At 34.9% G+C, this 20,345-nt stretch overlaps 2 protein-coding genes and 1 pseudogene across 2 annotated transcripts in view; 2 read left to right on the forward strand and 1 right to left on the reverse strand.

Moving 5' to 3' along the window:
- LOC116303476 (rho guanine nucleotide exchange factor 7) overlaps positions 1 to 14,843 on the forward strand; it is a 29,035-nt gene extending 14,192 nt beyond the window's left edge. The window contains exons 25-31 of the mRNA XM_031713022.2: positions 1,044 to 1,079; positions 3,328 to 3,387; positions 3,585 to 3,674; positions 9,578 to 9,680; positions 9,878 to 9,970; positions 11,939 to 11,993; positions 13,080 to 14,843. Coding sequence (XP_031568882.2) covers positions 1,044 to 1,079; positions 3,328 to 3,387; positions 3,585 to 3,674; positions 9,578 to 9,680; positions 9,878 to 9,970; positions 11,939 to 11,993; positions 13,080 to 13,211 — 569 coding nt within the window. The 3' untranslated portion in view covers positions 13,212 to 14,843. The remainder of the gene's footprint in view (positions 1 to 1,043; positions 1,080 to 3,327; positions 3,388 to 3,584; positions 3,675 to 9,577; positions 9,681 to 9,877; positions 9,971 to 11,938; positions 11,994 to 13,079) is intronic.
- A 1,252-nt stretch (positions 14,844 to 16,095) lies between these two features.
- Positions 16,096 to 18,259, reverse strand: LOC116303479 (serpin B6). Its single transcript, XM_031713029.2, has one exon. The coding sequence runs from the start codon at positions 17,935 to 17,937 to the stop codon at positions 16,549 to 16,551; it is 1,389 nt and encodes a 462-aa protein (XP_031568889.2). The 5' UTR covers positions 17,938 to 18,259; the 3' UTR covers positions 16,096 to 16,548.
- A 24-nt stretch (positions 18,260 to 18,283) lies between these two features.
- Positions 18,284 to 19,721, forward strand: LOC116303473 (leukocyte elastase inhibitor pseudogene; annotated as a pseudogene).
- The last annotated feature ends 624 nt before the right edge of the window (positions 19,722 to 20,345 follow it).

Genomic DNA, 20,345 nt, shown 5'->3' on the forward strand with positions numbered 1-20,345 from the left:
GCCTGATTCTATTGAACTGTCCCACATTTTAAAGCAACAAGGATACCAAATTAGATTTTTTTATGGTTTTTTTTTTTTTTTAAACTTGCCAAAGTTGACCAAATCCTATTGAACATAATGTTTTCCCATTGCAGACCATGTATCATTCCCTTGAGAATAATGTTTTTTTAGTGGTATTGATATTAATGCGTCTTCTCATGCACGACCATTAAACAAAGAAATAATACTTGAGGGAATGACTTTCTGTCTGAAATAGAAAAACATTATACCCAAGGGGAATCAATAATGATAATAATAATAATAAACTTTATTACTGTCAAAAATATTTAGCTGTAAAGCTAATTGAGGGATTTGTCTGTCGTTGTGAATTTGGTTGAAAAGTGAAAACCATGATGATTGTGACATCATTATGAAACAAAAACCTTTTCATTTTCATATGAGTTTCAGATTAGAATTTCATTTTTTTTCCTGTTTTTCTTCCTGTCTCTCTACTTCTCTTCTGCCAAAAAAAATGTTGTTTCTCTTTATCTGATCTCTGATGCTTGAGTAAACCACCTCTTCCTGTACACATTCTAAAAGATTATACTATCTTTAATAACTATTACTACTAATAAATTGATAATCATGTACTTCAACATATCATAAAGTTTATTTTGGCAATGACAAAATCAATAATTATCATTAATCCAATGCTATTACCGCTATAGGATTTATTAGTAATAATGTATTAGATTAATGCCCCTAAACTTGCTAATCAGAACATTTATTAATTTATGAATCATTAATTATCTAGCTATTTTATTTATCATTAATCAATCAATTATTTATTTACTTTTAAATAAATTGTTTCAAAAAAATTTTTTTTAATATGACAACGAACACATAATGATTATTGAACGTCATACTTTTTATAACACAAGTTTGTCTGCATGTTATTTTGAAGTTCATTTGTTTGTTTTGTTTGTTTTGTTACGTGTTCGACAAGATACCATGATTTAATTTGACCAAAGTGGAACATCACTTTGTTTTTCTTTTGTCTCCAGATTTCACGATCTTACAGTGTTTACCTTTATCACATGGTGAGCAATCACCCAACATAGCTAACAATATTCACCTCATAACCTAGATATTGTGAAAATGTTCTCTTTACACCTAACACCTGCTGTGAGAGGCTTGCTCTTTTGTCAAAACATTGATTTATACATAGTGTCTGTGAATACAAAAATAATCTTACATCAAATACCTCGATCTTTTTACAATGTACTAACAATGATGTGCCATAAGATGCCTCCCTTAGGCTGCTCTTCTTTCAAAGCATTAATTTATAATCTCTTACATTTGATTTTAAACACTTTGAAAATATTTACTTTACATGTAAATAGATAATAAATCCTGTAAATAGCTTAAGTGCAATTACAAAACAGGAAAAATCTAAATATTTTTATATCAAGGGCAAAGATTAAGATAACTTAAGATTAATTTTCTATGGTAAATTTTTGTATGTTACATTCTTTATTCAGTTAAATAATGAAAGTATATCGGAGCAAAAAATAAAATTTCGTAATCATAAAATATTATTACATGTAAACTAAAAAAAATAGATAATTATATACTAACTTAAAATGAAAATTGTCTTCAGGGTTTAAAGTCTATAAATTAATATTTAATTAATATTTAATAATCAATATTAATTATTATTATATGCTAATAATAATGAGAGATAATAACATAACTACCCATCAATCAATTTGACCTGAAAAAATAACTAATTTTAGTATTTAAAATACTGCACTTCTATTCATCATCGGCAATATATCAGTGCTTAAAATAAACATTATAAAAATTATAAACTGTAAGTTGCTAACTTTTCCTTGTAGGTTGTCTAACGGTAAATCCAATTTCTACTTTCAAAACTTGTACTACTCACTGTACATGTAAGTAAATCTCTCTCTTTCCAGTCTACTCAATAACTTAATTTTCAATCTCTTAAAATTCTTGAAAGTTTTGATTTACCAAGTTGAGACATTTAAACCAGTTGATATTAATGATTATTAGTGTTACAAATTTCATTTTTTTGCACATTATAAATTAATTCCTTTTCCTATAAAAAAATGGTCGTTTTTGACTTCATCATTTTCCCCATTAATTTTAATCAGCTTTTCTTTTTAATCGTCCTTTCTTTTCTTTCAACTATATAACAGGGTTTTTTCCTCTTTTTTAGCTTCTCTTTTAATGTATATATTACGTGTTAAGACCCGTCCTCGTGTATTTGGATATTTTTGTAAACAGAATTTTCTTATTCCATTTTCAAAAAATCCTCCTTCACACAGAACATTTTGAATCATTTTCAACCATCCACACACACACGCACACATCTTTGAAAAGTTGCATTTTCAAGTTGCGTATTCAATGGATATTTGTGGATATTTTTACCAATTAGGGAATAAATTCTGTTTTCAAAAATATCTGGTTATATGTGGACAGGACCTTAATTGGTCCTATTTTTTCTTCATGTGGATCTTTCAGTGTTGGTTGTCTATTTATATTTTTTTTGTTTGTTTCGTTCTTTTCCCTCACTTTGTTCACTTATTCTGAAAAAGTAAGACTTTTGTCCAACTGAATACATAGTCACAGCTTTCGCCTTAACTTATTAATATTATTTATTTATTACTAATAATATGCTATTAATGGCTAATAAGCAAGGGCAGTGTTAAATAAGATGAACACGCTGTAGAAAGCTTCTGGGCCTGCTGCCATGACAACATTCTCACCTTGTTCGTTATTGTTATCTGAATTTTGAATGCGTACATAAAAATACCTACCAACATACTCTGTACTTCTACACAAATTAATGTTCTCTTTATAAAAATAATCAGTTTTGTAGATCTAGAAAATATTCCTACCTTTCCTTTAGAGGGACTGACGAGACCCCCTTCCTAACCCCGCCCCCAAACAGGATAAGGGTTCCTCACCATCCCTGCAGGCTATTGACTCTCTCTCCCTCAGAGGGAAGGGAAAGGGGCATGGATTGGATATTTTCTGGAACTTCTTTTCCATTTAACTACAGTTTATTTAATAAGTTATTACACTGAGTTTATAGTTAAATGGTTGTTGAAAAGGTGTAAGGTGGAGATTTAACCTCATGAATTAAAACTATTTTGAACAAAAGATACCACAAACAAATGATGATAATTTTATCTTTGCATTAAATATTTTAAGGTGAAGGGCAGCCTTTTACAAAATTGATCAATCAGTTTTTTCCATCATTTGGGAGATTTAGGTATTATGTAATATTTCATTAATGATTACAAAACGTTCTGCACGCAGGTCGAACTAAAAGTGAAGCAACAGATGAGGAAAGACATAGTAACTTAACATCTGTATCAGGTAATAATGCTCTGTTGTAACACTGACAGCATTAACGATTAGATTCACGGCTTAAAATAACGGTCCTGAGAAAAAGCAAAAAAAAAGACAAACACAACTTGCATATGCATTTCATTAAAGATTCAAATTTGTGACCCCAGGGTTGTCACCCATTGCGTTTCTGCTTCTTTTTACATTCTGCTATTATCATCCTTTAGGTGGAAGTCATGTCTTAGAAGAAGATATGCTAATCCTTCGAGTGATTGAAGCATACTGTACAAGTGCACGGGCCAGGCAGACCTTAAATTGTGAGTTGAAACAATTAGCTTGTTAAAATGACTTTTAGTCATTCCAACATGTATTAGCAAATTATCGTTAAATTGGTATCCATGTTTTAGTCGAGGAGATTTCATGGCTGTGAAAAAACTTATAGTATGATGTAATCGGTTCTACTGATGTCTTCATTCTGTGAAACTACATTGACCATACCATGAGTAATTCACAGTCAAAATCTGCTCTGTTGTTCTTTATCGGTTGGCTTTGGGCTTGTATTTTTGCTAGCCCCTCGTCATTTCCCTTTTCTGGCAAGTTTGTTTTAGGACTATGATTGTTTACCATGGTGATGGTCATAGTCATGGTTGTCATGGAAATTGTTGTCATGGAGGCAAGCATGGCAATGATAGTATCTATGAAGGTTATGATTAAATGATGATTAAGTTGATGATAATGATTAATTGTGATAATGATGATAATGATGATGGTGATGAGGATGATGATGGTCTTACGATAATGATTATCAGTGACATATACAATCAAGTATTATTAATGCTACTATAGTGAAGCTGTCAGCCATTGCCTCCATCTAATAGTCATTGATATTATAACAGCACACTATAAGCACCATCTTTAGTTAGCAACATAACTATCTGTAAGTGTGCTATTCTGCAATCTTCATCTTAACATTTCCCCCCTATATAACAGCTGTGTCTTCTGTTGAATATTTTTGTGCCTTGTAGTTTAGGCTTTGTGAGTTATAAAGTATTAAAGCACTAAAACTATAAATATGCCATCATAATCTTCCAATTGTGAGCTTCTGTGAGCTTCGCTATTCAGTTTGCTGACTTTAAATTTCAAACCATTTCTGTAGTTTTTATCTATCGGTCCAAAAATTAAAATCTTGAATAAAACACTATTCTGTGTCCAGAGTAGCAAGTGGCCGTCTATAAATTCACCATTTTCCTTGGCTTATCTTTTACTATTTATTCAATAATTTTGAAGAATTGGTAAGATTATTTTTGGAGAATTACCGATAAGCATAAAGATTAATGATGTCCCTAGAAGCACCCGCTGGCTTGTAGATTGCTAAATATTACTAGCAATATCAATACTAAGCACTGAAGATGTCATTAAATTTAAATATTCTTAATCATAACATTCTACGGTATTTAGACAATCAAAAGGAATTGTGGGAGGGGAGAGTTGTTTGTCACTACATGTCATAAGATAAGCACAGAACTGTAATTATGATGATAATGATTAGTTTGAAATTGTCTTTAAATAAATTAAACTTGTGAAACATACTTACAGTCACAGAAAATACCCATACCTCTTGCATGGAAAGAGAGCATTGCTTGATATGTTACAGCAATATTCCCTTGATTCCATTTCCCCTACAGGGGGTGGTATGAACATTTTCTGGATTCTTGGTAAATATTTAACAATTATTCGCCAAAGGCAAAGTGAATATCAGGGAATATTTAAAAGACACATTTTCTTTCATTATTTCTAATTCCTCTCCGGTAACAGCAACAAAGCGGCATGGCCGCAATTTGGGATTATCGCTGGAGGTGATTATCGTGTGATAGTGTGAGTTTCTCGACCAATCAGCGCACGAGATTTTCAATAATCACCTGTCTATTTTTACTAATAATCTAATATTAGGAGTCAAAAAGCATTCGTCTTATAAATAAGACCAGTATTATAAGTGGCATTCTTTTAGCCATGAATTAGGGTGGTTTATAATATAATTGCAAAGCATGATGGTTAAATTATGACTGCCGTCGTCTGAACCATGGAGGATTGAGATACCTATGCTTTTAATTTTATCTAGCACTTAACACTCAAGTAGAACCGATGGACTAAAGACAGACATTACATAGGTTGGTTCCCTTGATGATATGGTTTCAATGATATCCATAATAGATAGCATTGTGTAGGCCTGGTCTTCACTAGTGATAAAAGCATAAGCATATAACAACTTACTAAAGCACAGAAAGTACCTTATGGTAGACTTTTTTTTTTTTTTTCAAGTACAGAAAGTACCTTATGGTACACTTGATCATTTTGTTTTTAACCCAAATATAAAGGGATTAACTTATTGAAGTGAAGACTAGGCCTCTAAGGCAAAAAGGGCGTTGGCTCTCTGAAAAAGTATTCACAGAATTGTAGTCTGACCTCCTAATGAAACGGGTTAAAGAGAAAATACAGGGGCATAGAGAGGGCAGCACTTGTGCTTGTTCTGCAGCTGTCTTTAGGAGGAGTGAGGAGGAGTCACTTTCTGCCTACCTCAAAAAATTATTCCTCTGTCCCCTCCCCCCTCACAAAAGGATCATCACCAAGAAACCAACGATTAGCAACTATGATGACCGGAAATTATCCACCACACTGTCATGCCACAGCCTTTTTGCCTGGTGATGTTATCCATATCTATGTTTATGCTCTCTGTTTCCTCCATGCTTCCATGCTATATCAATCTTTTAAGTTAATTCTTAAGTTAAAGCTCTGTTTGTCAGTCACACAAGTATGCTTGAAGGTATAACAATAACTAGTCTTAGAATGTATGTTGTACCATGTTGAGTACATGTTTGCTAATAATGCACGAGTGTTATGCATATATGCATGCCAAGGAAAGTTAAAGTATTAGGTATGCCGACCTCTCTACTCTGTCTGTCTTCAATAGCATGCATAAAATGGTCATCGTGACAATGTAGGTTTTAGTGGACACCAAACAAGGCAATTCAAAAACAATCCACAGGTTTGCTCTTGAAGACTAGTGCTTTCCAACATTGTCATGGAAACACTTTGATTGAAGTCCATCAAAATCCTATTTTGTCGCAACAGTAAATGGTATGATTCTGCACATGCTATTGAGGATGACTAATGAGGATTAAAGAATATTATTATTAATGACGCTTGGCTGAAATACCATGGTATAATGCTGTATCATGCAAAAATAATTAATATGAATATACGACAAAAATGCTGATAACAAATCAAATTAAAGTTAAAGACAGTAACGTATGGTGTTAATAGAACCTCAGTGCAGCTCATCATATAGTACACACTTTCTTTTCTCTTTCTGCTCTTATTAGGCAATACAAATTTGAATGAGAAAGAAAGTTCACAAAGAATTTCGTTTTATTCTATTATTTTGTCCTCCAAATAGTCCCCTTCACAGTTCCCTGCACTGTCTTAAAAGGTTAATGGCCTCTGCATCAAAGTGAGATGGCTTTGACCTTGCAATGATGGATGTTACCTTTCAAGATGTCACAAGGAACTGTGAATGGGACTATAGACTCCTTGCAGTATGTTGGAATGCAGCTCAATTTGGAGGACATAACAATAAGTTTCCAATGCTCATGAGATTGAAATTCTTCTGTTTTGCCCTCCAAATTGAGCTGCACTGGGAATATGCTGCAAGAGGTTCATAGCTCCATTTCAGTAAAGCTTAAAAAGAGGTCAAAAAATGGACTTTAGATAAATGTCAACAAAAATAAAAATACTAATCTCTCAAATGAGCAACACTCGTAATTGCAACAGTATAATACTCAAGTTCTAATAGACTTACTCGTAGTAACATGCATTCCATTTGTGGCTATTTTCTAACGAAGCATGAGAGAAAAGTTTTGCTTGAAAAGCTAGATAAAAATGTAACAAAAACCAAAGAAAAATCTAATGTGTAATCGTTAATGCACACTGAATTTCCTTCCTACATTTCTTCTTTCATGATTTTTATTATTTTATTTATTTTTAAGTATTTTGAGGGGGGTAGGGTGGTGGGTGGATTCGACCCCCACTACCCTAGCCTTCATTAAGAGACATAGAGCTAGAGAGAAGTATTTTTGTTGCATATCATTCTAAGACTTGTATTTGTTATACCTTCATTTTATGGTACAATAGCTGAGGATGTTATCCATGAGAGTGGAAATGAATTAGATGGCCTCTCTAGAGACGATTCCTCCGATGAAGAACAAGCCCTGCTGAATCAGAACCGCCCTCGAGGTGCAATGATTCTTGCTCGTGGTTGTTGCCCTGGTTTTGCTGGCAAGAGCCGACTCTTCTCCTATTGATCAGACTAGGATTCTAAGCTTAATGTGTCTAAATAATTTATAGTGCTCGAAAACAAACCGATAAATTATCCTAACTAACATTAGAGTGCAAACACTACATTGCGGAACAATGCTATCTATTTTTATGTACAATTCTACCTCTATTAAGCAAACAGTTTATTTTGACAACCTTCATTTAATGGGTAGATCCTTTTCTCAAGGGCAGATCATCCAGGAGGAATGGATTGCTTGGCTAGTCATCCCCCTATAGAGTTGAAGAATAATTAGAATAAAGAATAAGAAAAAAGATTCAAAGGCCGAAATAATATTTATGGATCTGCCAAAGTTTTCTTCCATTGCTTACTCTAAAACAACAGGCAACCTCCTGAAGGTGTCCAATTAATAGCCAGGTACCACTCTAGATATTTACAGTAAAGCTTACCTCTATTCAGCGGATACCTTTAATTAAGCAGACACCACTCGCAAAGTCTCAAAGGTGTCTGCATAATACTAGTACCACTGTATTTACAGTAAAACAAACCTTTATTCTGTAAACACCATTTATTTAGCAGACCACGGTCAAAGTCTTGAAATTGTCCACCTAACAGACTGGTACCATTGTAGTACAAGATAGTGTCTATTATATTATCAGTGGTATTCAGTATGGTAATGCTTTAGATACATGATAGTATTCTTTTATTGATATAGTTTTTGCACTCCATAGATGTAGTAGGCTAAAATTAGAAAATTATAGCTAAAATAATATCTTAATAAAAATGTATTATTTGTAAGTAGATTTCGATCTGTGTAAATTACAATTCAGAAAAATCGCTCAAACAATCAATATTTTTCCCCTTTAATAGAGTACAAACACTTTAAGTGTGTAACATAAATACCACTAAATACTGCTAAATTATGCTAATCCTATTGTTTTCTATTGTTTAATTAGCACTATTTACTACTAAATAGTGCAGTGTTGCACGCTTTCAGTGTTTGTACTGTAGTTTAAACTGTCTTAGATAAATAACGTTATTGATTAGTGATAATTTAAGAATCATAACGATTAATTTAGAAGTTATTACTCTTATGGTATATTTTTGTATATATGTCTTTCAGGACCAGGATTCTCATATCTAAAGTGTATTTTTTAATCTTTTTTTCCGTTGCATATTTTTATTACTATTTTGTAGAACAATTAATTAAAAACGATTTGTTGCATTTTTGTTGTCATTTGTCATCTCTTCTATATGTAATTTACTTTTATTCCAATTTATTGGATAGCATTTTTGAAGTGATAGAATGATTTTACTTAGATGGTGAAAGGATAGTTAACGTAATACACACTACTCAACACTAATTCTATCGTGTTCTTTTGTTATAGTCTTACTATTAGTCACTGATTAAAGAACTTCGTTTCACGGACCAAGTAAAATCACTCAAAGAAAAAATATTAGCCTATTCGTTAGACGAAAGTATCTGAACTGCTTTGTGCAAGCAAAAATCTATTTGATCCACCGTACAGGAAGATCATTGGTTTTATATTTTGTTGATGACAAACAAAACGATTATGAACCATGGTCACTCGGCAGTATCTTTGAGTTCACTTCTACACAGCCGTTTACTTCATAAGATGTCAACTAACCATGACCTGACCTTGGACATAATATCTTGCACATTTCAGACCACGTGTCATTCTCTTGAGAATGGGATTCTTTGTTTGAGATATTTTCATATTCGTGTGTCTTCTCATGCACAACCTTTAAACTAAGAAAAGATACGCAAGGGAATGACATGTGGTCTGCAATGAGAAAACAATACACCAAAGGTAAAGAGATCTATTGTTTAGAATGTTTATTATATTTTATCTGTTTTCCCCTCCACAGCAAGTCCAATAGCACCGGAGATCCCTGCACATGCACCCAGAGCAATGTCTACATCAAGTTTAAGAAGTGACTGGAAAAGAAAATCAAAAAAGAAACAAAATAGGTAGGTTTGGGTGTATCCTAGTTAGCATTACATCATGGGATACTAAGGGGATAATTACTGGTAGTAAATAAAACCCTTTGAAATCTTAACTCGATCATTGTCATCCTTTTTGAATGACCATTTTTCACCCATTCATTTATTCATTCTTTCATCCTTTTATTTTACATTTGATTGCATGATGTCATACATACTATCAGAGACGAGACCACTATTCCTGAACAGACTAAAAAAAGACCCGAATCTGATGGTTCAATTGGCAGTAAATTAAGGTCAAAGTCAAGAAGATCAAGGTATAGATCAATACTCCAGTTTCGAGTTCTCCGTTGCTCAGGGTTAGCCTCGATTTTGTGTAGAATATTCACGTGTCTCAGTGAAGGTCTGTGGAATTTCAAAGTGTTTGTATTGTTGAAGTTTTGCATTATTTACTTTACCGTTGGTATTTGTGAATATTTAGACACTGGGCACGAGGCTAAGCCTGAGCAAATGAGTCTGTAATCAAGGAACACAGTGGTAATCTGGAACTCAAACAAGGTCTGTTGGATAGCTTGCAATTACTGTTTACAAAAATAGTGCTATTGCCATGCAAGCTGTGTGCACTATAACTCGTATTCAGATAAATTGGTATCTATCAGTGCTTGAGGTTTGGTATCCTTCTTTAGGGGGGTGGAGTGGGGGTGAAATTAAAATTGAGTTGAAGAGAAACATAATTGGAGCTCTGTTTCTTTTATCCACCCACCCCTCCCCCATGAACATTTTTTATCCCCTCCATTAGTAAGTATATTAGTAAGTATTGAGATCATGAATGATTGAGGATAGTTTGAAAGTGGATGGGAAGAAGAGATACAATTAAATAAAGATTTGTGGGAAGTGGATAATGGGAAGACATATATTGTAATTTCTCTTTTTTAACTTCATTTTAATTCCATTTATTGTTCATTTATGTTCATTTATTTCATATTTCTAAAAACAATTTAAACTACCGGCACACTAAATATAATTATTGTTAAAATTTTAATTTTTAAAGATGAAGTAATCTAGAGACATGAATACCTAAGAAATATCATAAAAGTTAGTAACATAGAGATGCCATAGTGTCAATGCACTTGCTTCTACCCTCACCTAGAGGTTGTTTCAAAGTTTGATCTTCGAAAAAGCTGTTCCTTGACTTAGATAAGGTACTCAAGATGTTGTTTCAACTGACTTAGATCAGCACAGATATTCCAGGCTTCAGTAAAATGGTTTTCTTGTATTCAATAAATTTTAAGATTAAAGACCATTAAAATTTGATAAAATAAATACCTAAGCATTTAAACTCTTGGTTAATTTCCAGAAGATAATAATAAACTTCCAGGAAAATATATGTGCAATCCTAGCCAGGGGGGGTTGTGTTTTCAGGGGAGGTAAAGGAGATCGGATGCACAGTTCCAACTATTAAAAATAGTAAATGAGGTTTCAAAAAAATTTAAATTACACAAGCAGTTAAATACTGTAGACTCACCTCAAAAGTCAACATAGACCTCTTTATTATAAAAGGCAATGTGAAAACAGATTGAAAAATTGATATTTTAGCTTTAAAAATAGAATTGTGAACATGTTGAGTATCTTTCACAAGGATTATATGGTTTTTCACATGACACAACAAACATCCACCTTTATCACACGGCAGCCATATGTTCATTCTCACGAGAATAAAAATCTTTATTTAACATATATAAATTTATTTTCAAGCACTTGAATGCGAGGCCCTGCTTAGTGGAATCTATTGTTCAAAACAATATAGCTGCTAAGTAAAAAAGGCACATACTATTCACAAGTTCACGATCTTGAATTTTTTATGATCATGCATCACAGAAAATAAGATCCCTTGATTCACATATTATTTCACGTAAAACCATTTGTTTCGCAATGTGGGGCTCTGGGAAGTTTACAATCTATTTCTATTCTAAAAATCCTAAAAACTAAAGCTATCCTGTGCGCAGAGGTTCCTTTTTGACCCTCCATGGGCTGGCTGGTTGTGGAAAAAAAATACCAGCCAGCCCACAGAGGGTCAGTAAAAACCTCTGCTCGCAGGGTACTCAAAGCTAAACTTTTCCTTCAAATTAAACATCATTAAATCTAAATGTTTAAAACTATTAATTATCAACAACGGGCAAAAAGTTGTCCTCCAAATTAAACATCATTAAATCTAAATGCTTTAAAAAATTATTAATTATCGACAACGTGCAAAAAGTTGACTGTTTTGTTTACTTTGCTTCTAGGGAGGGGCCCGATGATTATAATTGCTTAAAAAAGAAAGTAGAACATTTACAATATGTAAGTACCTGTTACATTTCCTTGCCGGAAATACTGTGAAAATACTTTGGTGTTGATAATTAATTATTCATTAGGATTTAATGATGGTAGACTTCTTGATTTGACGATGACTAAATTAAGAATTTTGATTCCGATTGGTTCATGATTATCGCTCCTGGTTATCATGTGATTTTGACGTCACAAAGACTGCTGTTCTCATAGTCTCTCTGTCAGTTTTCTAGTTTCAAATTCTCTGCTGCTTAAGGTGCTGGCACACGTTGCAACATTGTACGCAACATTTCAAGCAAAAAATTTGAATCTGGGCGACACACATTGCAACAAAATCATGCAACATCGCTTGTGTCATCCTGCTATGTTAAGATATTTGGTCAGCAGCAATAAATTTGGTGCAAGATGATTGGCTGGAAATATTGCACGCAATGTTGCAGCCATGTTCACATGATGAAATTTGTTGCGCGCAATGTTGCAAGAGTAGAGCAGGACTTCAGATTTGTTTGGGGTAGACATACGCTGCAACAGTCCTGTTGCATGCAATGTTGCATGCAATGTTGCAGCGTGTGTCAGCACCTTTAAGGTTAGCCTTGATTTGTGTGAAATATTCATGCAATCATGATAGGGAGCTGGATCAAGTTAGTTCAGTTTCTTCTCATAGTAGTAGTGATAATGATGACAGATGGCAGTTGAAGATAATTGAAGAAAAAGAAAACTTGCGCACATGCCGTGTGCTGTTATAAAGCTTGAGGGAGATTACAGAACATGAGAGAAGTGTTAGGAGAAGCACAGCGCATAGCAGAGTTCTTCTCAACACTTCTCAAGTGTTCTGTCAGTCCTCAAGTGTTTTATGGCTCCATACAGCACAGCAAGCACATTTTTTATTTCTTTTATGAAATACAAATTACAATAACTGTTATTTTGGATAGGAAATATGCAACTGAAAGTGCACTGGAGTGCTGTGTGCTCTCATAAAGCATGCGCTCCCAACCAATCAGAATGCCAGATGAATAATCATATATTTATTTAATAATGATGATAATATATTTATGAACAATACCAATAATGCTGGGTTTTTTCCTCATGATTCAACAGGAAACAATGTCTCTAAGAGAAAGTCTGGCAGAAGAACAAATGGCAAGAAGAAAAATGGAAAAATTCATCCGCACTTCTCTAAAAGGAATTGTACCTGATTTGAAATGGGAAGAATTCAAAGATGAAACATGAAACTTGAAGGACAAATAGATAAACATGAGATGAGAAGAAGTATGGGCCTGTTCCTCCTACACTTGGACATTTACTCATTTCTGTGCCACTGATGATGATGATGCCGATCATTCTATCTTGGATGTATGTCGTCAAGTAATGTTCGTACTGTTTCAAATAACTCCTTAAAGGAATTAACATTGCAATTTTTCTTCATAACTATCTCGTAATTGCAATAATCTGATTGGCTGCGTCAGTTGTGCCTCCAGAATTTCTTCACAGATGCTAGACCACATCTTGACATCAGTTTTGTGAAAAGGCCTGTAGCATCTCATCCTCTTTTATCTCGGCATGTCTGTCAGTCTGTCGTTTTGAAATAATCAAGCACTCTCCTACTCAAACTGTATGATAACATTGACCTTTACGTATCTTGAATGACTGAAAGGGTTTGGTTGTCATAGCATCTCACAGCAGTAAATTAATGCTATTAATATATGAAAAAACAATGGTATTCTCGTAACATCCTGGAAAATATGAAATAATATTGGTTGATGAGTTTAATGGTTATCACTATGGAAAAAAGACAATTACTATCGAAAAAGGACAATTGCTATTGAAAAATGGAAAATGTTGCAAGATTTTTATTTACATCGGGCACTGAACTCCAGGAGCAAGGTGTTGCTGATGGCTTGGAAATAATTTGGCAGTCATATATAAGAATGATGTTGATGCAACCAAAGAGCAAGAAACCACAGAGGTGTTAGCTGGCAAATAATAGAGTAAAAGTCTTGCTGCGTCAAGTCATTCAAATGGATCGAAAGGTGCTTCCATCAAGTGTCAACATCTTATCAGATGAGTCGTATAATCATTCAGATATCCAAAGGAAAACAGTGGAATTTGTGTTATTTTTGTTGTGTTGTTGTTGGTAGTAAGAGCAGTCTTCGCATGACTGTGAAAAGCTCAGTGCCATATGCGTGCCGTGCCGTAACCGCAATGTTTTCTAAAACTTTTAATTGGCTGATAGTTTTCTCACACAATGCGATTGGTCTGGAAAGGTGTGACCCTGTCCGCACCATGTTTGTATCGTGTTTCAGGCATTTGATTAGATGGAGGGTAAATTCTTGTGCAAAGTGATTGGTCTGGCATATGCCTTGCCATGTCAGGACTGTGTTCGTGCCTTGAGGTTTTCACAGTTATACAAAAACTGCTCTGCCTTGGTGATGTTGCAAGAACTAGATCTTGATGTTTAGAATCATGTTGAATGTTGGTAAGACAACTTGACTTTATGGGGTGCCTGTGTTGGTAATGGTAAATTAGCTACTGACACCCTAACAACAACCTCCCAACACCTTACCTACTCACAGCTGACACCATATGGACATCCTACCGATGTCAATTCTGGGATTGCATTCTTTACTTTGGCTATAAATTATACTTGCAAAGATAGATTATGAGAACGAATTTGTGTTGTTCATAATGTCGAGATGTTTAATATATACCTTAATGATGGAACTATGCAATATAAAAGTTATATCAACAAGAATGAGGCGTAGATATTTATTTTCCAGTGTGGTGGCAAGCAGAAAACAGAAGCATTTATTAACAAGTTGTCAATATTATTAATTCATTAGCAATAATAAATTATAAAGCATATATTTGTACTTCAAATCTTAGAGAAACTTTTTCACTTTTTGCTAAATTATCATAAAAAGCGTTGCCATGGTTTAATTTCCATGTAAATGGTGGAAATCATAGGTTATTATTAGCTATTTCGAAAAAAAAAGGTTGGTAAACATACTTTTGTCGTATGTTGTTTACTAAGCTTGAAGTGTATTGTATTGATATATAAATAATGTCAGCACAGCCTTCTTTTACCAAAAACATACCTAATTTCCCTATCAAGGCAATCTGGGAAATGACTTGCTGTATGGACGGGAAGCACACGTTCACTGGACACAAAAGGGTTTGGTATTCAACATGCAACAAAACAATGATTCACCAACCTTCCTTAAAATAGAAGTATAGTCCTCCTCAGAGCGTTTAGAAGTGTTTGGAAAAAGTGAGGCTTCATAGAAATTGTCTGCCTTCATATTTAATGATTTGTTTTAAAACCACTTTTAAAAATATTTTTACAAAATAATTATTTTGGTGTAACTTGTTACCAGCCTCCTTAATTTCTAGAACTCAGAACAGGGCTATCTATATAAGGTTCACTGCAGCAATTCACCGTTCTCATAATGGCTGATGAGCACACGAAAACGAGGTCACCCAGTCATCTGATAAGGCCGAGTGCTCATTCAAAATTAAGGTAGATAGCCTGAATTCAGGTCAAAGGTAAACGCATTTCATGTGCTTTTTCATCTTTTATTGTGTACTAATGAGTGAGTGGCCATGTTTTCATGCACTTGTCTGCCATTACGAGAACGCTGCATGGAATCTCTGTAATGGTTTGCTAGATATTTCTGACCTTTTTTAGAACATAAATCTTTTTAAAAGCTTTGAAAAATTCCTGCCTATTTTACTGCAAATTTCTGATAACACAGTTGATGCTGTCTGAAACGATACAGAAAATATCCTTACCTACCAACTTGGGTAGTTCTTTAAATAAAATAGCAAGAGATTCCTGCAACCTTCTCCCACCCTACCCCCTTTTGGAGGTATGGATGTTTTCTGGAACATTTCCCTCTTACATAGAAAATTGTCTCGAATGCAAGGTTAACGTGGACTTTTTTTTCACTTTTTCTCATTGGAATTTGAGGCATTTCTTTTGTATTTCCATGTCAGCCTTGCATTTAAGACAATTTTAAGAAGAACCCATTGAAAAAGAATAGAGAAAAGGGATAGATGTGTTGACTTAGTTGTTGCATTTTCTTTACTAGTTAAGTAACCAACTTTCATAAAGGAATACATTTTTACCTGATTTATTGATCCTTGGTAAAGTATACACTAATTTCTAAGAAATCAATGAGTATCATTTCAATGAATAAAGTCTTTATATTGCATTTCTACATCTCTCATTAGTATAGTAACTATAATTTTGACCTCAGTTATGATGTTTTTCCATTTCAGGCCACATGTCATTCCCTAAAGAATACAATTATTTGTTTGAGTTGTATCCATATTCATGTGACAGTCTTCTCATGTGCAACCATTAAACAAAGAAATGATACTCTAGGGAATGACACATGGTCTAAAATGGGTAAAACACTATGGTCAAGCTAAGTGGGTCTATTCTTTGTCCATTTATGTCAACAGGACAGTAGCCAAAACAAAAACAAAACACTTGTTTTACAATGCTGTTCTATTCCATTTGAAAGATCAAACACATGTTTATATTAATTTCTAATACTCTCAACATCTATTTTGTGGATTCTGGTTTTACAACTCTGCCCAGGAAGAGGATAGCATCAGATTTGCAGTGTCGAATCAAAAACAAGAATGGGTGGTCAGCAGTAAATGATGGTGGAGGTTGCACCATCATCCTCGTCATCATGACAGCAGCCGTCGCAGCTGCAGCTTCTGTTCCTTCTTCATTTACATCAACAAATGCCTTATGGAATACCTGAGAGACATAAAGTTTCTCAGGACTTTTGGTTATTCCTGTGAAGTTGGATTTCACTTCGTCAAACATATCACCCATACCCATCAGCTGAAGAATGTTCTTCAACTCAAACTGCCTCGTCATTGAGAACTTCGGGATGGAGACCTCAACTTCAAAGGGGCGTGCCTTGGTGACTGACGTGAGGGCACCTTGAAGGGCTTCGTATGTCAGCTTCTCTTCTAGCTTGGAGAGACCTTCAATTTCATTGGGTAATAGAATAACCATGGACAAATCTCCCCCAGTATACGGCATTTCTAACAGCTGACAATCAAGGTTTTTATCTTGACCAAATTTAAACTTTGACTTCTGAAACATCATTTTGGTTTTCACTTCTTTATTCTGGCTGGTGAAGAAAGTAGAGTCAAAAGTGTGTGCCTTGTCGAATTGCTTCTCCCAAATCCCCTTGAAATAGATGGCATTGACTAAAGCGGCTCTGGTGAGTGTGTTTAAGCTGCCCGACGGAAGCAAATCCTTTATCTTTTCCTTCGTTTTCTCTTCAACCCAAGTGTTAATCATCTTCCGGGCGCCTTCGAAATCCTTTTTGTAGTCGACCAACGCAGTCTCGGCGTCGTAAAAATTCTTGCAACAATCTGTGAACTCTTGAATCACTTGAAAGTCTTGCTGCAAGAAGAGTCGATTGGCTGTGTTTAGCTCATTGCTGGCGGTGTTTGCAGATGTTAGGGCTTCGCTGAACGACTTCATTGACTCGTTTAGTTTTTCAACTTTCATGTTTTTCCAGTGAAAACCCTGGGCTATTTGTTCTGCAGTAATTTCTCGGGCACCATTGTACACCATCCCCAAAGCAATACTCAGGCTGGTCGGGGAGTAGAATAAGTTATCTCCAAGGAACTTTTCCTGGCTTTTTAATACTGCGTAAAGGTCCGCAGCGAATTGATTCACCGCTGTAGCTACTGCACTCATGTTAGTCGCAAGAACAATAAAAAAATCGAGGTTTTTCAACTGGTTCTTTTGCTGTTTGTTTGATTGTGAAATAAATACAATGCTCTTTCGATGTCTATTATTAGCAACATTAAACTGACCAATCAGGATACATACCACAGGACATCCACCATTCAAGAACTCGGTCATTTTATCTATGCCAAATATTGATTCACATATCTTTTTGAATACGTGTAGTTCCGTCATTGTAAGTCCCCTCTATAGGTTCTGTGCAGTTATTCTCTTTAGCACACAGATTTTTTAATCTAAATTGGGCTTTTTTCAATAAAAAGTTATCAAATTGCATAATCGACCAATAAGCTTTGTCCGCGTAATTTTAACTTTGATTTCTGCCTCCTATTTGCTCAGCTTGCCTTATGTTTTCAAAACTTTCTAATTTTTTTAATCATTTAAAAAACGTTAATTATTATTTCCAAAAAGTTACGTCATTGAAAATACACCAATGAGAAGGAATGTTATATATCATATTTCCAGGAACGCCTGTCTATTTTTGCAATCAGTGCAGTTCTTTGTCACAGTAACAACCATTAAGATGAAGCTGTTTTTAACCTTAAAAATCGCATTTATTTTAATACTATCAAAGTCTTTCCTCTGCGAGGGGGAAAAACATGGCCCTGGATCTGAAACTATAAAGGAATTGGTTCACTCAAGTAATGAATTTGCTTTCAAACTCTTGAACTTCCTCGGCGGACAAAACGAAGAGTCCAAGAACGAGAATGTGTTTTTTTCTCCCACTAGTATTTCAATAGCCCTTGCAATGGTGTACCTTGGCGCTAGAAGAAACACAGCTACTCAAATCTCGGATACTTTTGGTTGGAATGAATACGATGGGGAAGAAATCCATACCGCTTTCAAAACTTTACACGAAGCGATACATAATTCAGAAGACGAGGTCTTTGAGCTTAAACTGGCCAATCGAATCTGGGGACATGACAGTTTACAGCCCTTGTACGAGTTTTCTAGTGCTATTAAAGAATTCTACGGATCTGAGATAACGCTAGTAGATTTTGTCAAGGGTTCTGATGAGGTGAGAAAAGATGTGAACGACTGGGTTCACCAACAAACAAATGGAAAAATCCAAGACTTTCTTCCACATGGCGTCTTGAATTCTGCTACAAAATTGGCATTGATTAACGCTATCTACTTCAATGGGGCTTGGAAGAACGAATTTGATAAAGAAAAGACCTTCCACGCACCGTTTTATGCTACAGGGAACCGAGAAAATAAGATAGAAGTCAACATGATGACCAAGAAATCGATGCATAAGTATTACTTTGATCAGGAACATCATTGCCATTTATTGGAGCTGCCTTACAGCGGAGATGAGCTTTCAATGGTTCTTGTACTTCCAGAGGAGCTGGATGGAATATCAAGACTAGAGAAGTCTCTGAGCCAAGAGAACTTAGACAGATGGATGGCGCTCATGGTAAACACAACTGTCTCTGTGTCACTCCCCAGATTCAAGTTGAATCAACGAGTTGACCTTAAAAATGTGTTACCAAAACTTGGGATTAATGATGTTTTTGATGCTAGTAAGGCTGATTTGAGTGGAATTACTGAAAATGGTGGACTATTTGTCTCGAATGTCATTCACAAAGCCCATGTGGATGTAAATGAGAGAGGAACAGAAGCCGCAGCAGCTACAGGAGTCACCATGATGAAAAGATCCTTAGATTTCAATGAAGGTTTCCATGCAGATCACCCGTTTATATTCTTCATTCGTCACCATTTTTCTGGGTCGATTCTTTTCGTTGGTAAACTTATGCAACCCAGTGGGCTTGGTGAGGAACCAAGCGACCTGCCTGAAAGACTTGTGCGAGGTGATGAACTCTAGAAATATAGTTTGAGATAAATTATAGTAATTTGATTTATTTAGGTACTGATAGTTTCATTGACTTCGTAAATGAATTTTCCATACTATTAGCAAAACTTAATGGCTTATTTATAAAATAAATCTTATAATTATGATTAAAAATTTAAAACAAGAGAAAAGGACTCGCTGTATGGACGGGAAGCTCGCGTTCACTGGACGCAAAGTCCAGGTTCTCCACATTGATGCGTCTGAAGTGTGACCTAGGTAACACTTAGATCCTGAATACAAGTCCAATTTCATACAGTGAACTATACCATCCCATTTTCTCTCTTGCGTCGAAGAGAGGATTGCATATAAGTACAGCTACGTGTCGTGAGACTAGACAAGTGCCTTATGAACACTGAGCGATCCTGGAGAGGGGTCGACGAAAGAACAAGCACGCGGTGTGAGTGAGGCCCAAAGGCAAATTTCACATATGCCAAATGAGCAAGACCTATTGTTTGAATTCATTCGATACATGTGAAATTCGATGTTAAAGCTGGACCTGAGAATTTGCATATCAGTATAGAAATATCGTTGTCCCTTGTTACATCCAGATGCCTCTTGAAAGCTTTACAGATTCGATTTTTCATGAAGGGTAGTTCAAAATGAAAAGAAAAAGTCATGGTGCTTATCGATATCTCGAGAGATGTGTTCAATTTACTACATGACAGTTATTTATATTGTTGGCATAGAAACCAGACATCGCGTTTCCCTTTCTTCCCTGCTTGCCTCGCTTTGA

This window comes from Actinia tenebrosa, unplaced genomic scaffold (genome assembly GCF_029948245.1).
Source record: "Actinia tenebrosa isolate PJP-AT-01 unplaced genomic scaffold, QUT_ActTen_1.0 PGA_scaffold0__85_contigs__length_37466705, whole genome shotgun sequence".
Taxonomy (NCBI): Eukaryota; Metazoa; Cnidaria; class Anthozoa; order Actiniaria; family Actiniidae; genus Actinia; species Actinia tenebrosa.